The following is a 21,535-nucleotide window of genomic DNA, read 5'->3' as shown; positions in this document are numbered from 1 at the left end:
TACTCCTTAAGGAACATGAACTTATATTCCATGATAAAAATATTTAAATTAATATAAATATGGGGTTGGCGAAATTTTACATATATCTTGTCTACAGAAATAGTGAGTAATTAAACCATTCGTTCTATTCAAGCCAGCTGGGATTTAGGGTAGAAAAAAATAACAACAAGAACAAAGCAGTTTTTCTTCAGTTATCATCAGTTTTCTATTCTTAACTGGCTATCATGCATCTGCATCTCAAATTGACCTTGCAAAAATCCATTTGAATAACATTCTGAACACCAATGCTTCAAATGTAATTCTTTAGTTCATGTTTAAGTACAATCTGTAATCTAAGGTCATAATTAAATCAGTGAATAAAATGTTTTATGTCTTTGACACAACTGTCAGAGAGAGGAAATTTGACGATTTCATATAACAAAAACCCAATTAAGCACAGACCCTAAGAAGATTCAAGCTTCTCATTTTTCTGGCTCGTCAGTCCTATGAATTCCAGTGAATTGCAACAGTTTGGATGCACAACCACAAGCAAACACACCACCTTAGAACCTCTGCTGCATTTCTTAAACATACTAATCCAGCACCTCTCAAGCATTGCAACAAAATGTAAAACATACGAATCCAGAATATATTTTCCATTTTCATTTTGTCTTGATCTCAGTTGCAACAAGGTGCATTTGTAAAAAAATAGAAGACTGAAAAAATCTTGCCATTAACATCTTCATAGTGCTCAGATCGAGGCATATTTGTATGAATACAGAGGTTGGCAGAATTTAAATATTTCTTACTTATTTTGATTATGTCACCGTTTTGCAATCTATATGACAACTAGAGACCTTTACCGATGGATGGGAAATCTTCATCTAATTATTAAGTTATACATTATGCAATACCACTGTGGCACATGATCAAGTGATCTTAACATAGTAAAGAAGATCTACATTAAAATGCAACAAATACCTTCCATTTGAATAAGGGCCGTACCCCGACCAAGTGGAATTATATCTCTCATGCTGGCATCATCACTGTGTACAGCATATAACATCTGGTGATAAAACACCCATCAACCGGCTTGATCTGTTCCTAAACCTAATGTACCCTTCTGGCTCCAATCTGGAACAAATTTGCAACATAGTTTTTTAAATTTTTGCTTGTAAATGTTTCTGTTAGGTTTGTTACTGTTACAGAAAACTATGCATCTACGTAATTAACACCAAAATAGTGTTCAGTTTCAATCATGCCTGGTCAGAAGAAGTTCTGACTGTCTCTTAGGGTATTTTTCTATTTTTCTAAGCAGAGGACACACCTTGTCACTGGCCTTGCTGGTGTGGTGTACTGTATGTTTATCTTCAAGAAAATACTGTACTCCAGTACGTGCACTGGTCCATTTCTCCTATTTAGAAATAAATTAATTGCTTTAAACAAATATTCCTGTAACAACTTTCTTGAACTTTTGAAGTGACATCTACATTCTGGAAAACAATTAATTAAGTTGACAATGCAAAAAAGCAAATATTCATAGTGTTCAATATGGACATATATATAATACTGTACAAAGAATAACTTAACAGATCAGGTGTGATGACTAATAAAAAGGGCGTACTGTGTGATAACTAACTACATATACTACTACATGGAACTCCCTTAACTGTTGCAAGGGTATCTTTTTCCTATCACAAAAGAGCGAAGCAAACAAGGTCATAACAATTAATTGTGCAAATAATTAACTGCATGCCTGGATTGCAATCAGAGCTCAGTATGGGGTGGTTACGGAACCAATGCTTTGTAATAACCCCCTCCACCCTTTTTTTCTGGGGGGGGGGGGGGGGGGGGGGGGGGGGGGGGGGGGGGGCTTAAACTCGAAGTGAACATTTTTATGGTAATTATTGAAAGGCCTGTCCTTCCTGGTTACTGTGATTCACTATTAACCCATTACAGTGACGTCATATTTGCTCCGTAACACTAGTCCCGCGGCCATGCTGGAGGGAATGAACGACGGGGAATAGTAGCGTAAATATAGGTAAACCAAATAAAATAAAGTAAACTTCACATCACGATCAAGGACACCAAAGGGAAAAGGATAGTTCAGTTATCTTGTACTTCATTTTTCTTGTTCATTGGGTAATAACAGTTATAGTTTGAGAGAGTTTAATGTGTAATCATAAGTTTAACCTTAAATAGAAGCAACTTTTTTCATAAAGGATAGATATAAGAAATTTGAGCTGATCATCAGGATAAACCCTTGTGGACTCGAGGAAGAATGTATGATTGTCTTATGACATGAAATATTGCTGTTAGTTATGACTTATCTTTACATCGTGAAGCTGTCAGAAATTATTTCAGCATTCTTGTACTTCATATTGGTTCATTAGAAAGTACATGTACATGTAACAAGACTGTTGTTCATTCATATAAGCAACATTGTTAGCATTTCATTATTAGTTCAGTCATTCACAGAAGCATTTGTTAGGCCCTACAAATATCCTCAAACCTCAGTTTAAGTGGGACTTACATGAAGAGAATGGGAATTTGCCATGGGACTTTACACTTGATATCAATGGAGCAATAGAAACTATGTCAATGATGAAAAAGACGTGTCCTTTGTATCAAAATAAAGCTGGTGAGTTGTGTTGTAAATAAGTTTTCAAAATACATCTACTGTCATAAAAAGTATTGTATCAAACTGATTTTATAAAATTTAATATACCATTTGCATTGAGAATATTTTGCTAGGTATTCAGTGAACAAAATTCATATATTTTAAATTTACTTTAAAACTGCAATATCAGGTATTTGTTGTTCTCTTTTTTTAATGTAAATCCTAACTATATTGGGGATTTTCAGATGCTATTGTTTATACAGAAGTAAAGTATGCAGAACATTTGCTCTATACCATCATCAACTTTTTAAATTATTTCAGCATTCTTGTACTTCATTTTGGTTCATTAGAAAGAACATATAACGAGACTGTTGTTTGAGAGAGTTTAATATTCACCATGAATGCAACCATTCATATAAGCAACATTGTTAGGATTTTATTATTATTCAGTCATTCACAGAAGCAAGGCATTTTTCACACTTATGTATTTATGACGTCCAATGTAAAATAACAATAATTCAGTTCATGAATTGATTTCTGCAACCATTTGCTTAAACATATAGGAAAAGTGCACATTTTGTATGAATAAAAGTGAACATGAAATGCTGAGTTCTGAGTGTCGCTTCAATTAAATAACTCCTGTCATGCACTGGATTTCACTCTCCTGATGTTCAGATCCTGTCTCCTCAGCTGGTCACAAAGATCTACCGTAGGAATATTTTTTGCTGCTTCTACCTTGTGTGTCAACTAGCTGCCTTTTGTACCTGTCATCAAAAATTAAGCCACTAACTTCCAAATACTCTTCATACAGGTAATTGATTTAATTGGCCCAGCTCAGCTGTGTACAGTACAAATATAGCCTTGACACTAATTGGGAATAATGCTAACCAGGTATTAAAGAGGTAGGTGACAGCCGATAAAATCTAGAGAGCACCGTAACTGATAACAAATTACACCCAAGGCAATAGGTGAGTCTTCATTATAAAAGTCGAAACCCTGCCTGGGTATTTCCACACGTTTTAACAAATTAACACACTCTCCACCCACACTTTTTGGGCACTACTTTAAATATATACGTGCTCCCAAAACGTACACACCTAGGTCTTTGGTGTTCTACTGTTTTTTCTTTTATGGTAAAATCTGCACAGTTGGCTCTTCATTCTTTGCTATAAAATAAATTAGTTTTATCCTTTACTTTTCCGAAGAGTCTTGATTCAAAGCCACCTCGCCGTCTCTCCTCCGTTTATGGTTTTAGTTCCTTCACCATGGATTTTTACCACTGCAGGCAGTCTGTGAACGCTTGTAAAGTTAGTTACCTTCTCTCGATCAAATACCCTGCAGTAATTCATCATTTTGCTTGGTTAAATATGAAAGAAAATACAGAAAACGAAAACTGAACTACAGACATGGCTTGTTCATGCGCAGCAGACGATTCCGGTCTCCCTCCAGTATGGCTGCCGTTTGTTTTGATGACGCAGGCTCTAATGGGTCAATACCATTTTTTTTCTCTTTGCTTGTTATCTAAATAACTGCATTTATTGTTCATGGGTCACAAATTCCACTACAATCAACCAGGAGGTAACAGAGAAAGGTAACTCCAATTTAAAATGACAACTGTGCATTGAAGCTTTAATCAATAGCTTAAAATGGATAGAAAATGAACTCATCGAAGAAGTGAACCCCCAATCCACGATTCCCGCGACTAAACTGTATAAACTACTTGCCGATTAAACATTAATATGCCTAGTCCCGAAAATAATCTAGCATGTGATTTATTTTAAGAACAGGTAAGTTGATGAAATAATATTCATATTGCCCCTAATGTGGGTCTTTTGACACCACTGTATATAAAATAAATTATCATAAACACATTTATATGTATGAATACTAGATATATTTTAGTAATGATAGATGTACACCTTCGGAACCAATCAGTGTTATGTTGTGTGTCAATATGGCCGAAAAAGTTTTAGAACTGATTGTCGTCCTTCTATTTATACAAATTTCGTCTAAGTATGCTCAACAGTGTGATGTAGCCAGCATTCATGTTACACAAGAAGACGGTAGCCAACAAGTCTTTAGGGTAAAGGGACTACAGCTGTTTGGAGATTGTAAAGAATGCGACGAAGAATCTCGAGCAACCACTTCACGGAGCACTGACCACAGATATCGTTTCGTCTTGCCAATCAGCTTGACCATAGGAGAACTGGCCCCAGAATGTGGTAAGCGAAACACGCTTGTCGTCTTTTAATTTACCCTCAAATCGATGGCGATGTTCGTGAGTTTTATTATTTTTTTCAGGATTTTATATTTTTTGTTTCATTCTGTGTGTTATAAATTTAAATAAAAAATAATAATAACACACAATTAATAATAGCGTGGAACACAGAGCAATAAATGAGGTATTACCCTCCATGTGGTTGTGATGAATCTGCCACATAGCAGATGTGTTTAACGTGACAAGCCCCACTCAAGATGTTATTGCCTGATGTGCAGTCGTGTGTAAACCCATTACTTGTATCATCACCATCATATCAGCTGGATAGATCTCAAACAGGGGGGGCTGACGTAGTCTCCTCAGTAAATTGCTTTTACTTAGATTTTACTTGGGCAATAAAGATAGGAGTCTAGGTGAAATGCCAATATTAATGCTGCACTCTGCTTATAGAATTTTTTTGTGTAAACATAGACCTTAATGAAATGTGTTGCCCCTCGATATAATGTGAGTAAATGTAGAAATATTATAGATTGCTAATACTTATCTAGTGCTGTGTGGGTTCAAACAGTATGGTGTATTTATTAAGTATTTTAGGTATTTATGGCAACCAATATAAAATATATATAAAATATTACTGCTGTACAGTTTAATAATGATTCTTCTCTATGTTTTTAGAAATGAAGGGAGATGTGCCAGTGGGTCTTTGTTCTGTTCAAAGAGAGTCTTGTCCAAAGGAAGGCATGTTTAATTTAGAGGTAATTATAATTAAATAAGAATAATCAATATCATACTGTATGCCACCATTGCTATAATGTGATGGCTGTATGAAGAAAGGTGTTTTAATTACTTGAAAGAAAATTTGTTAAATGGTATATAGATATTAGGGGATGATTGTTAAAGCTAGATAGATTTACCTGTAGAATTGATTATTTAGTATACCTTAAGATAAAAAATAAATACAATGTTTTTGTTATCATGGTTTTGAGTAAATTTTCTGTGATGTTTTTTTTTCTTTTCTTTATTTTGGGAGGGGGGATGGGTGTGCTTGGCTGATCAGTTGACAAATGGGCATATGGCAATTTAACATATTCTTTTCTTAGCTGCACAGCAGATATACATTCCAAATATCATTATTTGAAAATGTATCATATTTAGTTGATTATGAAAACAAATTATCTGATGTAAACCCAACTCACTATTCAGAATGTCCTAATTATATTTTATGAATTTATCAGTAAACCAATATATTGGGAAATAAAATTGATTTTTTTTTCAAAGAAGGTTTGAATTTACTATGCCATTAATATCATGTGTAGTGTCTTTCAAAACATTTTATTTTATTTCCAGGCCCATTCTGAATCTATAGCAAAAAAAGGATTAGTGCCACTAGCAACAGGAAATATGGATATAGATAAAAATATTGGTAGGTATAAAATCAGTTATCAATTATTTGGTCCAAATGTATTATTTGCTACAATTTTGGCCAATAGTTTGTTAAACAAGTTTTATGACAAATTGAAAACTTCCCTTAATGCTCAGTGTAAACTTCACCAGTCCATGTATTCAAATTATTATTATACTTATTATTATTATTATTATTATTATTATTATTATTATTATTATTATTATTATTATTATTATTATTATTATTATTATTAATAATAATAATAAACTTTATTCAAAGAGGATAAAACATGTTAAGTGTGCACACTTATTTTACACATGGCCCTCTAGGGGGTAAAAATGAAATATTGTGCTTATGAATAAAAGATGAATAAATCTTTATGGCATCCAAGTAATTTGTTTTTACAAGTTTCTTAGTTGATAGATACTTCTTATTACAAACAACTTTTGAATAACAATAAACCACATTTCTTTTTGTTTACAAAAACCCATTACATCTTTTTTTTCTTTTGCTAAAGCTATGGGGATGGTTCTGATGAATTTGGTTCAACCAGATGAAGCAGTTCAAGTTTTTACTAATATTATCAAGGTATTCATTTTGATTATCACATTATTTAACAACTAATGTGTTTTGAATATTAAAATGCTTAACAGTACAAAATATGTTAGTTTATTTAAAATTGCAAAATTTAAGGGATTTCTGAAGATTGCTGAAAATTCATCAGTCCTGTAGTTGTAATTAAAGCTGCAACAAAATGTATGTAGATTTGGTTATTTGGGCATAGTCTGTTGAAATAATATGTTTTTAAAGGAGCATCCTGAAACAATAATTGCGTACCACGGGAGAGGGACAGCATTTGCAAGAAAAGGCCTTCAGGTATGTTACTGGTATGGAATTTAGAATATCTGATGAAATGTCCAACAATTTCAGTTTCTAAAAATAAGATGTTAAAAATATGATATAGTGTTATATGTTGATATATTTTTTTAAATAAATGGATTATTGATCTCTAATATGTATAGACTACATAGATATGTATGCTATATGATTAAATTCTTTGTCTTTCAGTCTGAAACTAATGCAGCTTTAGCACTACGTGATTTTAGTAAAAGTATTGAGTTGGACCCAAAGAAGTCAGAGAGTTATGAAAGAAGAGCAGAGGTAAAGTTACAAAAAATATTTATTTGTGAAACTTACTTAAAAACTATATCTTTACATGGCCATATTGACTCCAACAGGTAACTTCTACATATTCATGGTCATTAATAATTGCTGATTATTCTTCAGGTTTTAATATCACTGGGTCAATATACCAAAGCTTTAGAAGACGTCAATGAAGCCCTGAAGCACAGTAATAGAGCCAAGCTATATTTTCTTAGAGGAACTGCATTGTTTTTGATGCAGGTAAGTCAGCCTTTGGTTTACTTTGTCAGTCAGCCTTAGATGAGAATTTATTGTGATGAAGTAAGTTTTTTTACAGTATTAGCATATACCTATGAAGAAACTTATTCAGAATCAAGGTCATGTCACTTGTGTATAGGCTCATAATGGCAAGAAAGCATGCAGTGAGATCTCTGGATTCAGAGAGAATTTTTTTATGACCAAGAAAATGCATTCAATTGCATTCAGATTTACTGAATGAATTGATATTGTGAATTTAACATTGGGCAAAATAGAAACGTCAGTATCATGATTTTGCACTGGTGAATCACCCTGTTTGCATATGAATGGCATCTTTGCCAGTTTATTTGAAAAATTTTCCAAATCTGTGTATTCATAGGAAACGGTATTTTTTCAAACATTCTTCATATGGTAAATATAATTGATATCAGGCATATACAATATATATTGATACAGGTGATATGTAATACGCATGCACGCACACACATATACACACACACACACACACACACACACACACTTTGAGAGAGAGGGAGACTTAAATAGTGTTTCTTCCTTTGTTTATTGTCTCATTTCAGAAACTGCAAGATGCAGAAGATGATTTTAGAAAAGCTTTGGATCTGGCAAAAGATCCTCAGCATCCCTTTTTGTATCATCTTGGTCTGACATTATTTTATAAAGGGAAAGTAAGGGTAAGTTGATGCTATTTTATAGGGGAAATTAGGGTAAGTTGACATTATTTTATAAGGGGAAAGTAAGGGTAAGTTGAAATTATAACAGCTAGAGTTTAGGGAATGTTGGCTATGTTGAAAACCATTGTGAATTAATTCTAGTTCATTGTTATTTCATTTTAAAAAGTCAGCTGTAATTACAGAAAAGTCAAGATCTTGATACTGGGAGTGTTTATCAGCTTTTCAATGCTAAAATAAAACTGCATCTCCCACTTTTCAGAATGCAATAGAAGTGTATAAAGATGCACTGAAATTAGAACCTAACCACACAGAAACATTGCTGAGTCTGGCCCAGGCATTCAGGTAAAATTTGTTCATGATATCAATATTTATTGCTCAGCAAACTTTACACAGATAAGATTTTTTCTCTGAGGTTTTTGTTAGTAATCATGAATTTATTTCTCAAGTTTCAATTTTCTTGAAATTATTTGACACTACTTTGCTGTTATAATGAAAAATTGCAAACATCCAGGATAGCCCAAACTAAGTTATAAACTTTATTTCCAGGGAGATTGGCAATGTCAAACAAGCCAGAACACAGTTTAACAAGGCAAAATCCAGGATGCCGTATAATTTACTTACTATGCAGCTATTGAGCAGTTTTGATTATTTCTCAGGGGAGGCTGAAAAGGCACTAGAGCACACTCATGTGAGTTACACTAGGCTGTTGGGGGGTTGGGGGGGTTGGGGGGGGCGGGGGGGGGGGTCAGTGCACCCTCCATCATTGCTCTCTTTTCATCAAATGTTGTTTATTTCAAAGGATAAACTGTTAGAATGAAGATTTTTGAATAGCACTCCATCCCTTTCAGTAGAATCTCTAATCTTCCAGTGCAAATGATTCATTTAACTTGATTATCCATATCTTTATTTAGATTCATCTATATATACATGCTAACTGAATAGCCTGTTTAATTGAATTATCTTAGGTTACCAGATTAAAAGACTCGCCAGTAAAAAATGTGATGAACACTATGTTTTATGGAGAAACAATGGAATTTATCATGAATGATTCTTGTCATTAGTTGAATCATCTCTTCCTGTTGTAGGTTCACTTTAGAGGTCACTCACAGTATTTGTGTTCACATCAGAGGTCACTTACAATATTTGTGTTTTATTTCAGACATGTCTTAGAATAGACAGAAAAAATGTGTTGTGTCAATACCTGAGAGGACTTTCCCTGATTGTTCTAGGTCAGCTGTACGAGGGAGTTAAAAGTCATACCAAGGTGTGATATCTATCCATTTATCTGTAATAAATTATTGTGTTTTGATGTTTAAAAAATTGAGCAATAAGTAAAAAAAACTGTGAAAAAAAGAACTTGTTTGTTTGAATTACCACTGATAAAAATAGAAATTGGAGTTTGGAAACTTAGTTAAAGTTGCACAATGTTTTTCTTGGGATACCATCTTAATTATGATAATCATTATTGATATCTGTGGCTAGTTTGACATGGAATTTTTTCCAGAAACTTTCATTGGGTTTCTCCCTGAAGCAAAGTCTAGACCCCCCCCCTTGAGTTTCTGACCATAGACCTTATATTTATATTAATTGTACTTGTCATGATACACCATTGTCAAGCAGGCCTAATGTCAATCACAATATCCAGTATTGTTGAAAAAAGTTCCTTGATTTGTACAGCCCACAGCCAGGAGAGGTATAGAACTTTTTAGATGAATTAAGAAACCTAACAATGGCAGAAATATGCCCTCTTTAACCACATTCATGGTCATCAGTTTTGATTTAGTTATTTTCCTGTGTCCAGGTCATGGTGTATACGCCAGCTACCAGCAGCATGAGAATGAGTCCAGAATTTATCAAATCACATTATCTAAGAGGTAAGTGAGGAAAATAGGTACAGTGGGATACAGTATATTTTATGTTTCTTCAAGTCATCACTATGAAACTGGGATACAGTGTCCTTTATTTTTTTAAGTCATCACTATTAAAACTACTGCAAAAATGGCAAGAAAAAGAGCTTGAAGATTAAGAAAATTTTAAGGCTTAAAAAGGCACTGGGGAGGCAAAATATGTGTGCCAAAGCTTGTTCATTTTATATTGTAATAGTTTTTTTTTTCAGGAGAGTTAAGATTTCATTTACTTTGTATGCTCCTATATCAACAGACAATTTGATAACCATTTCCTGAATGTGATTTGCCGTTATTCTTATCCACATTTTTCCGCTAACCACCATAATTTATGATATGTAATCATATAAATGTGGATAAGATTACAGTCTCCTGAGATTATAGGGTACCTAGTGATTATATTTTGTTAATACCAAGTTGTGAATGGCTCCTTAAAATGTTTATAAATGGAGCACTGCTGAATTGTTTTCCAGAATATGCCAGATATCTCCACTCACATTTAGACCTGTCGGTCTTAGATATCAACTTGGACGAGGATTTCAATGGAGAATTCAGAGATCGCTGGGCAAAAGGGCTTCCGTTTCATTTTGAGGTTTGGCTTGTATTTAAAGTTTTGTTGATGTTGATCCAATAACAAAAATTCCAGTTTCCATTTACACATGACCACTATAGTTTTGTTGATGTTGATCCAATAACAAAAATTCCAGTTATCATTTACAAATGACAAATACTGTAATAGTTAAAATGTACATTATTTGATGCATTATAAGCATTATTATCTTATTGTAATCACATATTACTGTATATGTTCTAGATTTTTTATGCCTTATTTTTTTTAGGGCCCCTACAAAGAACAGCCTGGTTTACAACCACATATTAGGTATGTTTAAAACAGCCTGGTTTACAACCACATATTAGGTATGTTTAAAACAGCCTGGTTTACAACCACATATTAGGTATGTTTAAAAATGTTTAAGGCTACATGGATAATTTCACTATCTGCTCTGTTTAAAGTTTAACAGCAGAATTATATTATGTGTTAATATAATATTATGTTAATATTATGTGTTAATAACAAGAGCATTCAATTTAAAAGCATCAAAATCTTCTTTCAGAGATGTCAGCTTAGATTTAAGCTGGGATAAACTGTCGCCCAGTGCACAAACATTAATCTGCAGAGCTAATAAAATAGGCTGGCTTACACAGGTCACGGCCGACGGTTTCCTGCCCAATAAAAGACTCAATCTGGCTATGGGGTTAGCAGCGACACATATAGCACAGTTTTTAGAGGTATGTCTATGTTGTTTGGTGGTTAATATGGTGTAGTAGAGGTACCCTGAGGGTCAGACTACTGGTGGTGACTCTAATTGTCACTACAGACATTGCTTTCCCTTTATGTAGAACTTACTGATAAGCTTTGAATCTTGAGCTGTGTACAGTCTGGGTGTTACCAGTGTCATATCTATGTGTGTATTATATGTATCATCTTTATAAAAAGATACATGTTATCATTGTTAAGAAACTACTATTTTAGTACTTTCTGTATTTTAAATGGTGGGGTTTTATGATGTTTGAACATATTTTTGTATATTATCAGTGAATTACCTTTCTTATCATGTACCCTTTCAATATATTGTTTGATATGAATGTTAACCATTGTGAATCTGTATGCAAATCTACTATGTTTATACAATGTACTATCTACATAAAATCATAAAAGTGAGGTTGCATAAAATGACCAAAATTACAGTTACTGCCAGAGTTAAATGAAATTTAACCATTTGCTAACAGAGTGCTGATCTGATGAAATGCTTTTCTTTGTATGTTTGATTTCTTACTTCCAGTCTTTCTGGCGAGGGAAAAATATGAAGTGTAAAGGTAGGAATAATTATTCAGCAATAAAGTGATAATAAGTTCATTCAGTATATATTGTATCTAGCTTTTTTTTCTCAAAATTTGCCTTTAAAGCATTTTTCATTAATAAATAACATTTTTGGATAACCAGATTTTGACTTTTTAATGTAACATTTACAATTAATCTATATTTCCTTGCAACACTCAACAAATGCAGTTATTTGATTAGAACCTTGAAAAATTCCAGCCTTTATCTCCTGTTTTCTTCGTCTGATTTTTACCACACTATTTGTTTTCAGGGAAGAAATGTACCTGGAGGGACATATTTGACATAGGTGTGCAATACAGAAGACTGGCAGACCCAGATAGTGTAGTCTTATGGCTGGATAAAATACCAGAAGATATTGTCAAGGAGGGATATAAATGTGATGTAAACTTTGTGAAGTAAGTACACATATTGTCAAGGAGGGGTATAAATGTGATGTCAACTTTGTGAAGTAAGTACACAAATGGGTGATTATCAAGGGTCCCAACAGCCATGTTTAATTGGTTTTTTAATCAATTACTTGATTTTTACTTGATTATCAGTTGAAATGGTGTTTTTAATTGTATACAAATTGTATTGCAAGGAGTGTATTAACATGAAGACCATTTTGAACTAATATACTGTCCTAAACTCTGTTAATGCCACTCTTTTAAAGGGGTGATGTTGTAAACATCCGGATGGCGCCATATTTTGACCTGGTCTTCAAACTGGTCAAGACAATGTTAGGGCATTACCAAGGGTAAGGAGACTTAGTTGTATATCATGATAAAACTTACATGCAAATGAAGTTTAATAAATATTACTGACAATGAATGTCAAAAATAAAACAAAATTTGTATGTAGAATTAGTCCCCTTGTTCATGTTTCTGTTAATCAGCATTTTAGAGAAGCATAATGATATGAATGTGATAAATGTGAGGAATTATCAATTTTTTAGACAAAAAGGAGCAGCAGTTTTGGTATATCATTATTTACAGGTTATTTTCTAGATATATTTAGATATTGTCATGTGCTTACATTTTTATTCTATATTCCAGAGAAGGGGTAATAAATTATGCTGGGTTTCAGGAAGATTTAGACAAAGCCAAAAGTGTCCATGATATTTTACAAATAGCACGAGTAAGAGGGGAATCCATTTGAAATATATATTTTGTTGATATATTAGTAACTGGTTTATATACTATCTTAAGGAGATTTGTAAATTGAGATATTTTTAAAGAGATTGAATTTTTTTTTTTAAAGAAATGCTTCTTTACAGAATTTGTAATTTTAAAATTGTATCCTTTTACTAAAAATGTTTTTGCTTAAAACTTAATACCTGTGATAAATAGTGAAGAGCAATATTTTTTTAAATACTATTTCAGAAACGTAATCTGAATCAGCAAGGCTTCATGGTGACCACACAAGTGCCAAGCTCACAAGATAAAAACAACAACCGCCATGAGGGATTAATATTAACCCTGACCCAGGATGGGTAAGATATAATAGAAACACAGAAGTTGCTTCAGTTTCAGTTATTTATTCATGATAGGAAGAAAAAACAAATAAACTCATTGTATATGCTGATGTTTGTTGTAATTCTCTTGTTTCATGTCAAAATAAAGTAAAGGTTGAGGGATATCACCTAATTCACCTAATCTGAGGAAGAACTTAAAAGTGAACAGAGCCACTGTGGAAATTAAGATACATTATATTAATTGGTATGAATGTAAAATGCTGCATTAAAATCTGTTGTTTCTTATGTAGTTCAATAGTGTTCATAATCTTAAAAATTTGCCCGGATGCCCTTAATTATATTTGTACTTTAAAGAAGGTAGGTTAGATTTTAATAATAGATTTTATTTCCAGCAATGGTCAGGTGACTTTCTCCCTAAACACGCCCACCACCAAGGCACGGACAGCGTCCTTCCACTCTGAGCTAAATTATCTATTCACTAAATTAGACAAGGAAGTCAGAAGAACAGGAGCCAGTAAAATAGCTGTAATGTTTTAATCTTTTCCTTCAGTTCTTTATTGAAACATTGATCTGAGCAGTCTTGATAGAATTGTATTAAATTTTAGGATGTAACGAAATATAGTCATCTCAGTTATTTACTGTTTTATGGATGAAGTACAATAAATTGCTTTTGAGATTGCTTCCTTTAACTTTAAATCAGTTGGTAACAAATTCATTTTTATCTTAAACATGAAAGATGCTATATTCTGCTACATTTTGCTGAACATATTAAATAACCAAATTTGAAAAAGTCAAGCCGTATTTCAAGCTTATTGGACTGCTGTTTTGAGTGAGACGGGAATGGGACAAACATTTTCCTGTAAATTCCCCAAAGACATCAATGGTTTTGTCACTTAACCTTTTTTTTTTTTTTTTTCATTCTAAATCTTTGTTGTTGTTGTTTTTTTCAGGAATTTGATAATGTACTGAATCTCATCCTGTCCTTAGGATATTACTTCTACAATCTCATGCCCCTGTCAAGGGGAACAAGGTATTGATAGTCTTCTTATTTTACTTCTGTGTAACACGTTTATATTTCCATAGATGATGCACCTCATTCAACTGCTTGTTAATTCAGTTCCCTTTTCAGGATAAACAAGTATTATCAAACATATCAAATATTTAATATCAGAATGTGACATTAACCTTAAAATGTTTAACTACAAAAACTCAGTTTTCCTCACAGAGAGGTTTTATCCTCATTTGTCTGTTCATGGCAAATGTTTATTTTTATCAAGGGTCACCATGGCATAAAAACCATAAAATTGTTTGTTGCTAAAGGAGTTAAAAGTTATGAGATGTACTGATGCCTGAATAGCCTCTTGTTGATGGTCAAGAATTGGGGCTTTACTTTTAATTTAGTCTGTGGTTAAAGCAAATATGTGAACATAGTTTTGGTTGCTGTATTCTAGTGTTGTTGCTTACTCTGTCATCTTGGGACTGTTCATGTCTATGGGGAAAGAAGTAACAGGAAAAATACCACAGGGAAAGGTAAGGAGGGGGATTTCCACTTCAGTAACCCTTGTTGTAAATTATATTTCATCAAAATGAAATAGGTAGGATCTCAATCTATAAGAATCTCTTCACTACAAAACTTATTGCCAGGTCATTTTTATGAGTGTCATCATGCTTGAAAGCATAAAACAATGTTGGCATTTTTATTATCTGTGCATGTTTTACTCTTGCTCTGTTTTTACTCTCGTTTTGGTTGAATTTTTGTAAATATAAAATGTTTTTTTTTTTTTTTTTTGAAAATAAAGAAATATTTGAATTAAACTTTTCAGTTACTGGATCTAGAGGCTATGTTGTCCGGAGGTCCAGATGCTTTTATTTTGGTGGCCAAACAGTGGATGAATGTCAAGAAGTAAGTTTAATTAGTCAACATTAAAGTCAATTAATTCTACCACACCTCTAAGCTACCAACAGCTTTATTTGTGTAAAATGTAGTGTAATTATTTCTTCAGTTGGATCAGGGTACTTTACATGAATTTTATTTCATGTATGTTTTAATGTCACATTGATACATATTTATTAGATTTTATGTGTATAGATCCATTTTTGCCAGAACAAGCTTGTGCATAAGAAACATCAGAAATTCTATTCTTTACTGATACATTGTTTATATTTCTAGGACTACAGTCCCGGTTTCTCAGCTTCCCCAGGTCACAGCTACTTTCCCCACTGTCCGCAGTGTCATCGAGGCTCTCAAAGTAGGGGCAGCAGACTGCTAGCACCAACAACAGATATTCAGACAAGCAAGAATGCAGGGATGGTCTTCTGATAATGACTGTATATTAGTGTTTGAACCCTCACCAACTGATTTAATATCCAGTTCACAATGTAGTAGTAACTCAGCAATCTGTCATCTTCTCATCTATGTGTAATACAGCTGCACTCATCGGTATTCCATATACTTGACAACAGTGTATAAGTCTTTAATCTACAGCTGAGAAATCCTGGTTAAACTTTTGCCCTTGTGAATGCACATCATGTCAAAACCATTACAAATTTCTGGGCAAATTTTGGCCAATGACAACAAACTAACACCTTAAAATAAGGCAATTTAAACTTAACTCAGTAATGATCAGTATTTTCAGAAAAATAGAAAATAGTTTTGCAAAGCAGTTTGATTTCACCATGGCAGTAAACACAGATGTTTATTGTTGATAATATTCAGAGTTTGAATAGGTGCAATATGACAGTTGATAAATTTGAGGTTTATAGTCTGGAAAATTCATACATCTCCAGATGTACTGGTCTCAAAATATGAAAAAAGGAAAAGATTTTACCAAACAAATTCCTAGACTTATCAAAAGGCTTATTAGTCCAGGGATGATCTAAAGGTTTATTAACTTTAAGACTGGGTTCCCATACCTAGATCGATCTAACAGGATCGATCCATCTTCAAGGGGTTTCTCGCTATATAGCTTTCAGCTCAAGTGGCTTAGATGTCTGGCATGCCTACTGAAGCTGCTAAATGAAAATTAATTACCCCCTAGCAGCTTCAATAGGCGAGACAGACACCTGAGCCCCTTAAGTTGATTGCAATTTAGCGAGAATCCCCTTGGAGATAGATCAATCCACAGTTAGTACGATAGGGTTGGGAATGGTCCCTACAGTTAAACAGCAGATATGGTGAAAAACTTGCTTGTTTTCTGATAAAAATTGCTTTTGACATACATAACAATAAACATTTTAACAAAAACAAATATATATGGACAAAATGCACTCTCAGACTGAAGGAGCCTAGCTAGGACAGCTCAGCCTCCATCTTGTAGAGATCAACCATTTTAACAACACTAGACCAGCTTACTCTAATCTTTGTACTGGTTTTGTCATACTAACTTTAAAAGATGTGGTCATTTATCAGAACACTGTAAGACTAAATTCTTCATTTTGTTCTAATCTTGTATTAAATGTAACTTAAAACCAATACTTAATAAATTATTCAGTTCAGTGCTATATACATCATACCTGCGAAGACGTCAGAATATCACTTACAAAGAACAAGTTAAATGTCCTGTGAGACTTTTATAGTTTTAATAAATAAACATAGTGATGCAAGTAAAATGTTTTATTTTCTTTTCATGATATATAATTTATATATTTAGGTATACTATGATATCTGTTAAAAATCTGCAACTACGGTGAAAAATCTTAAATTATGGTCTAATCAAATAAGTTTATTTTTGGATTTTATAAAGAAGGCTACAAAAACTGTCAATCTTGAGGTTCCAAGCTTCCACAATTTTACACAATGGATCAAAAGTTAAGTTTTGTTCATAATCATTTTTAGTAGGAAAGGATGCTGATATTGAGAGTTTGGGGCCAAGATCTGTCAATAGTAAAAAAATTGCTTGTTGAGCCTTGGCACAGTGTAAATTTCTACTGTTGTCTACTCCTTCAAGTTGAGCCTTTCTGCCTATGAGCATGTGATGTAAAATGCCTTCTAGTTCTTAAACACAAAGTGGTATTACCCAGTACTCCCTCTAATCACATGCAGTGGACTGAGGGGTATACGCAGACTTTTTTTTTACATTTACAAATAACAAAATGAAACAAATATATACTTTAATTTTGTAAAAAAAAATGTTATTTTTGTTGTCTTGCATATTTTTTTTTTTTGTTACATTCACAACAAATGACTATATACCAGTAAACATATAAAAACCCTTATTTATATAATTTTTGACACAGAAAATATAAATAATAAAATATAATAGCATAGGAACTGGGGGCGAAGGAATGCTTCCTGGCGTTGTCGTGAGTCGAAACCCTTCATGTCCCAACTCCTTATTACAGTATGCTCACCTCTTGTGCCGAGAATACATAATTTCCGTCGTCAAAACCCTCCCTCTCCTAAATACGTCGCTCCCCGGTGCTATATTTCGGCACTCTCTAAAAATAATTGCAGTTTTAATTACAATGAAAATGTGGATATATTTTTCTGTGCGAATTGATGATGGCTTCGTCTGGTTGAAGACTGGACCTCCTGAGCCATGTACGTCGTTGTGATGTAGACATTGCTCAACCTGCCACTGCAGCGGATGTTATGGTTATGATCACATCTTGCGTCCTCTCACTGCAATGGACAAATCCGTGCAGGAAAAGTTAGCTGAGTATCGAGCTAAAAAATCAAAAGAAAACAAAACTCCCCTGATTCATAGATTATTTGGGAGTGGAAACTCTATAAAGACGACCGTAAGTTCACCTTTCTCAAGCTGGTGATGGTGGCAGTCAGTGGGTTTCATATTAATCATGCTTGTGTCGATCAGTTTTCGGTCTTATTTTCCTTACATAGCAGGTTGTAAGGCCAAAAACTGAGGTAAAAACTTGGCCCAAGTTATATTCCATCCAATGAATCAAAATTGCTTTGACCTACTTGCAGCTTTATTCCTTTTGCAATAGTTTAGAATATGTAGTGCTGTGGAGTGAGGTGGAGACTGTGATTGAAATAACTGATTTACTGTACAGTCGTTTTCTACATTTCTCTGTTCTACTGAAAAGCTACAATCCATTGTTCTTTGATGTCTTCTTTCAAATCTTCAGATTAAACCAGAGCAAAACAGACCAGTAAATAACCATGATAAATATCACAGTGAAGCACATGAGGACCAAGAAGGAACAGATAATGATGGAAATCACACCTTTCGTCCAGCTGATCTGGAAGAACCTCCCTGGATACGCAATTACATTCCAGAAATCTTGAAACCAAACTACTTGAAAATCTGTCTATGGTTTATTCTCTGGGGACTCTTCATTGAGCTCCAGTTTGGTGCTGTTTATTTTGTGCTCTCTATGTTTTATGTGGTTTATGCTAACACAGGAAGTCGAGTGAAAAAAGATGGAGCGCCCAGTGCGTATTCTGTATTTAATCCACACTGTGAAAGACTGGATGGGACTTTCACTGCTGAACAGTTTGAGAAAGAATTAAGATATGGAGCAGGGTCTGTTAGATAAGGAAAATTAGTGAAATTTTTCTTGATTGCATATTTATTAAGTGATATGTTATTTACATGTACTTGTATTATTATTATTATTTTTAAGCTTTCGTAATAATTTAAGGTCTTTGGAGGGGTTATTATCTTACAATGTAGATATTTGCGGTGGCAGGTCTCTTTGAGAAATGGTGCAAGGGTGTGTTTAACCTGTCTGTATATTGACAGACTTTGAGCTCATTCAGGACAGATGATTTGCTGACTAACAGATCTGCAGACTAAATATGGTGTCGGACCTCACTGAAAAGCAAACTGCCCAATACCCTGATGGTCTCCCTGTCTTCACACGTGCCATCCCTGCACTAGCAATTAAACCTGGGAGCCAAGATTTAATTGGTTTAATTGAGGAGTATGGCAAATCTGGAGCAGGAGACTTATGTATTTCATGGCCCTGCTTTCAAGTGAGTCTGCCATATTTGATCAACAGATCTGTTAGTCCGCAGATTAGCCTGTTATGAATGTGCTCTTTGTTTTATTGCCTTTTGGTCATATGATGAATCTTATCATTGGTGGATTCAGGGAGAAACACCCACATTCTCCCACTCCCACCCACCCCCTTTGAAAACAAAATATCAAATATAGACCCTGCTGGAGAGAAAAACCAGAAAACACACACTCAAAACAGTGGACTTACAGATCCGCAGATCAAATATGGCTGATCAACTTATGTGCTTGTTGCGTTTTTCCCATGGGGAAACTATTCGAAGTCTAGCTGGGAATTAGCAGCAAGCTTTTCAGTGGGTCAGCCATATTTGATCTTTAAGTTCACTGGTCTTAGACCGCATTCACATCAAGTTGAGCCATGGATCTACAAAGTCACGAACTAAATATGGCGGACATACATGAAAGGAAAACCGCTTAATCTTTTAATAGTCTCCCCGCCTCTCACACGCCTACCATTTGTCATCCCAATGGAGCAGAGATTTAATGACTGTACCCCCACAGGGACGGCGCGTAGGGAGGCGTGTGAGAGGCGGAAAGACTATTAAAAGATTAGGTGGTTTTTCTTTCATGTACGTCTGCCATATTTTGTTCGTGACTTTGTAGATCCATGGCTCAACTCGATGAGCCATTACCACAGATATTTAGATCGATCTATCTCCCTGGGGAGTCTCACTAAATTGCTGTCAACTTGGCCAGCTTGAATGTCTGTCATGCGTAGTAAAGCTGTTAGGGGGTAATTCACTTTACCCCCTAGCCGATTTGGTAAGGATGATGGACATTTAAGCCAGTTAGTTGAAAACAATTTAGTGAGACTCCCCAGGGAGTTAGATCGATCCAGATGGATCAATCTGTGTATGGGAACCCAGTCTTAGCCCCACATACACAGTTTACTTGACATAGCAATATGCTCAGTACTGTACCTTTTTCTATTATGTCTTTCCCAACAAGCAAGGGTCAAGGATAGCTTTATATCTAAAAGCTTTTTTCATAGTTAAATATCAGTGTGGATAATCTCATTTTATAGGCAAGTAACAGCTTTGACTTTAAAGACAGTGCTATATTTATAATATATACACATATTTCATTGGGTCTCAGTTTCCTGACAGACTAGGTCACAAGACTGAGGTAATTACCTGTTTACTTTCACCTGAACAGGTAATTTAGTTCTGACCAAGTATGTCAAAGTGAACAGACCAAACCCTCAACAGCTAAATCAAATACGTAGATCTGTCATAAACAAAAACTTTTTAATTAACATATGAATACTTTTTTTTAAATACTAGAGTGTGTGTAGCTGTACTTTGTTATAGCTGTGTTCTGAGTAGTCAGTGTCTTGACACTGCAACCAATCACATGAAACTTACGTTAACTAGTATATACATGAAATGGCAGGTTTGGTGCATTATTATAGGTTTTTAATGTAATGGGACAACTTTCTGCTCAAATTTTCAAGTAAAAATCTGAATAATTCAATTGAAAACATAATCTGACTTACTGCTTTTCTTATATTGCATGAACAAATGTATTCTTGGGTTATCTTTTGGATATTTAAGATGTTATTGAAAGTAAAATAAACTCATATGCATCTGCTAACCTGTTATAAGACTTACAGTGGGATATGCTATCCAAATTTGCCACATGTCAATATTGAAACAGTTCCGAAACTGCAAAATCATATATCCTGATATTCTCTTTATTGAAGCACTCGAAATTCAAACATAGTAAGTAATGATGGGAGAAGAGATGAGTTGGCAAAACCACTACTTTACAACGGACATTTTACTTTGAAAAATATATATTCCTAGATAGAATTTTACTTAGAGAGGACCTTTTCCCGGCAAAAATGGTTTTTTCGAATCCCCCCCCCCCCCCCCCCCCTACTGAAATAGCATGCAATGCAGTTGGGAATCGGCACAAACAATTGAATATATTAAGGATATTTTGAAGCGGTTACTAGTAAATTCTCTTGTAGAATGAAA

General features: G+C 34.1%; 3 protein-coding genes across 6 annotated transcripts in view; 2 read left to right on the top strand and 1 right to left on the bottom strand.

The window, feature by feature from the left end:
- Positions 1 to 4,319, bottom strand: part of LOC147763297 (uncharacterized) — a 99,264-nt gene extending 94,945 nt beyond the window's left edge. For 3 of the 4 annotated variants that reach the window (XR_015333152.1, XR_015333150.1, XR_015333151.1), the window contains exons 1-3: positions 4,096 to 4,297; positions 1,307 to 1,393; positions 961 to 1,113 (exon numbers count right to left, since the gene is read on the bottom strand). The gene's annotated coding sequence lies outside the window, so the exon portion shown is untranslated. Of the gene's footprint in view, positions 1 to 960; positions 1,114 to 1,306; positions 1,394 to 4,095 lie in introns of all 4 variants that reach the window. The other variant, XR_015333153.1, reaches the window with a different exon arrangement.
- Positions 4,320 to 4,522: 203 nt separating this feature from the next.
- Positions 4,523 to 17,184, top strand: LOC106156332 (tetratricopeptide repeat protein 13). The gene is made up of 25 exons (XM_087006378.1): positions 4,523 to 4,821; positions 5,493 to 5,572; positions 6,165 to 6,240; positions 6,740 to 6,810; positions 7,033 to 7,098; positions 7,291 to 7,383; positions 7,510 to 7,626; positions 8,202 to 8,315; positions 8,575 to 8,657; positions 8,862 to 9,003; positions 9,475 to 9,579; positions 10,117 to 10,189; positions 10,693 to 10,811; positions 11,059 to 11,099; positions 11,335 to 11,509; positions 12,064 to 12,097; positions 12,373 to 12,517; positions 12,775 to 12,858; positions 13,157 to 13,238; positions 13,484 to 13,593; positions 13,968 to 14,100; positions 14,526 to 14,605; positions 15,027 to 15,105; positions 15,399 to 15,478; positions 15,746 to 17,184. Exons 1-25 carry the CDS (start codon positions 4,539 to 4,541, stop codon positions 15,843 to 15,845), a joined length of 2,565 nt encoding a protein of 854 aa, XP_086862504.1. The 5' UTR covers positions 4,523 to 4,538; the 3' UTR covers positions 15,846 to 17,184.
- Positions 17,185 to 18,119: 935 nt separating this feature from the next.
- On the top strand, positions 18,120 to 21,149 carry LOC147763296 (SAYSvFN domain-containing protein 1-like). The gene is made up of 2 exons (XM_087006787.1): positions 18,120 to 18,315; positions 18,664 to 21,149. Exons 1-2 carry the CDS (start codon positions 18,202 to 18,204, stop codon positions 19,072 to 19,074), a joined length of 525 nt encoding a protein of 174 aa, XP_086862913.1. The 5' UTR covers positions 18,120 to 18,201; the 3' UTR covers positions 19,075 to 21,149.
- Positions 21,150 to 21,535: the final 386 nt, after the last annotated feature.

This window comes from Lingula anatina, chromosome 2, assembly GCF_051362555.1.
Source record: "Lingula anatina isolate TDL-2025a chromosome 2, LinAna3.0, whole genome shotgun sequence".
Lineage (NCBI taxonomy): Eukaryota > Metazoa > Brachiopoda > Lingulata > Lingulida > Lingulidae > Lingula > Lingula anatina.
The sequence above is the reverse complement of the archived record's forward strand: the minus strand, read 5'-3'. Positions and strand labels throughout refer to the sequence as shown.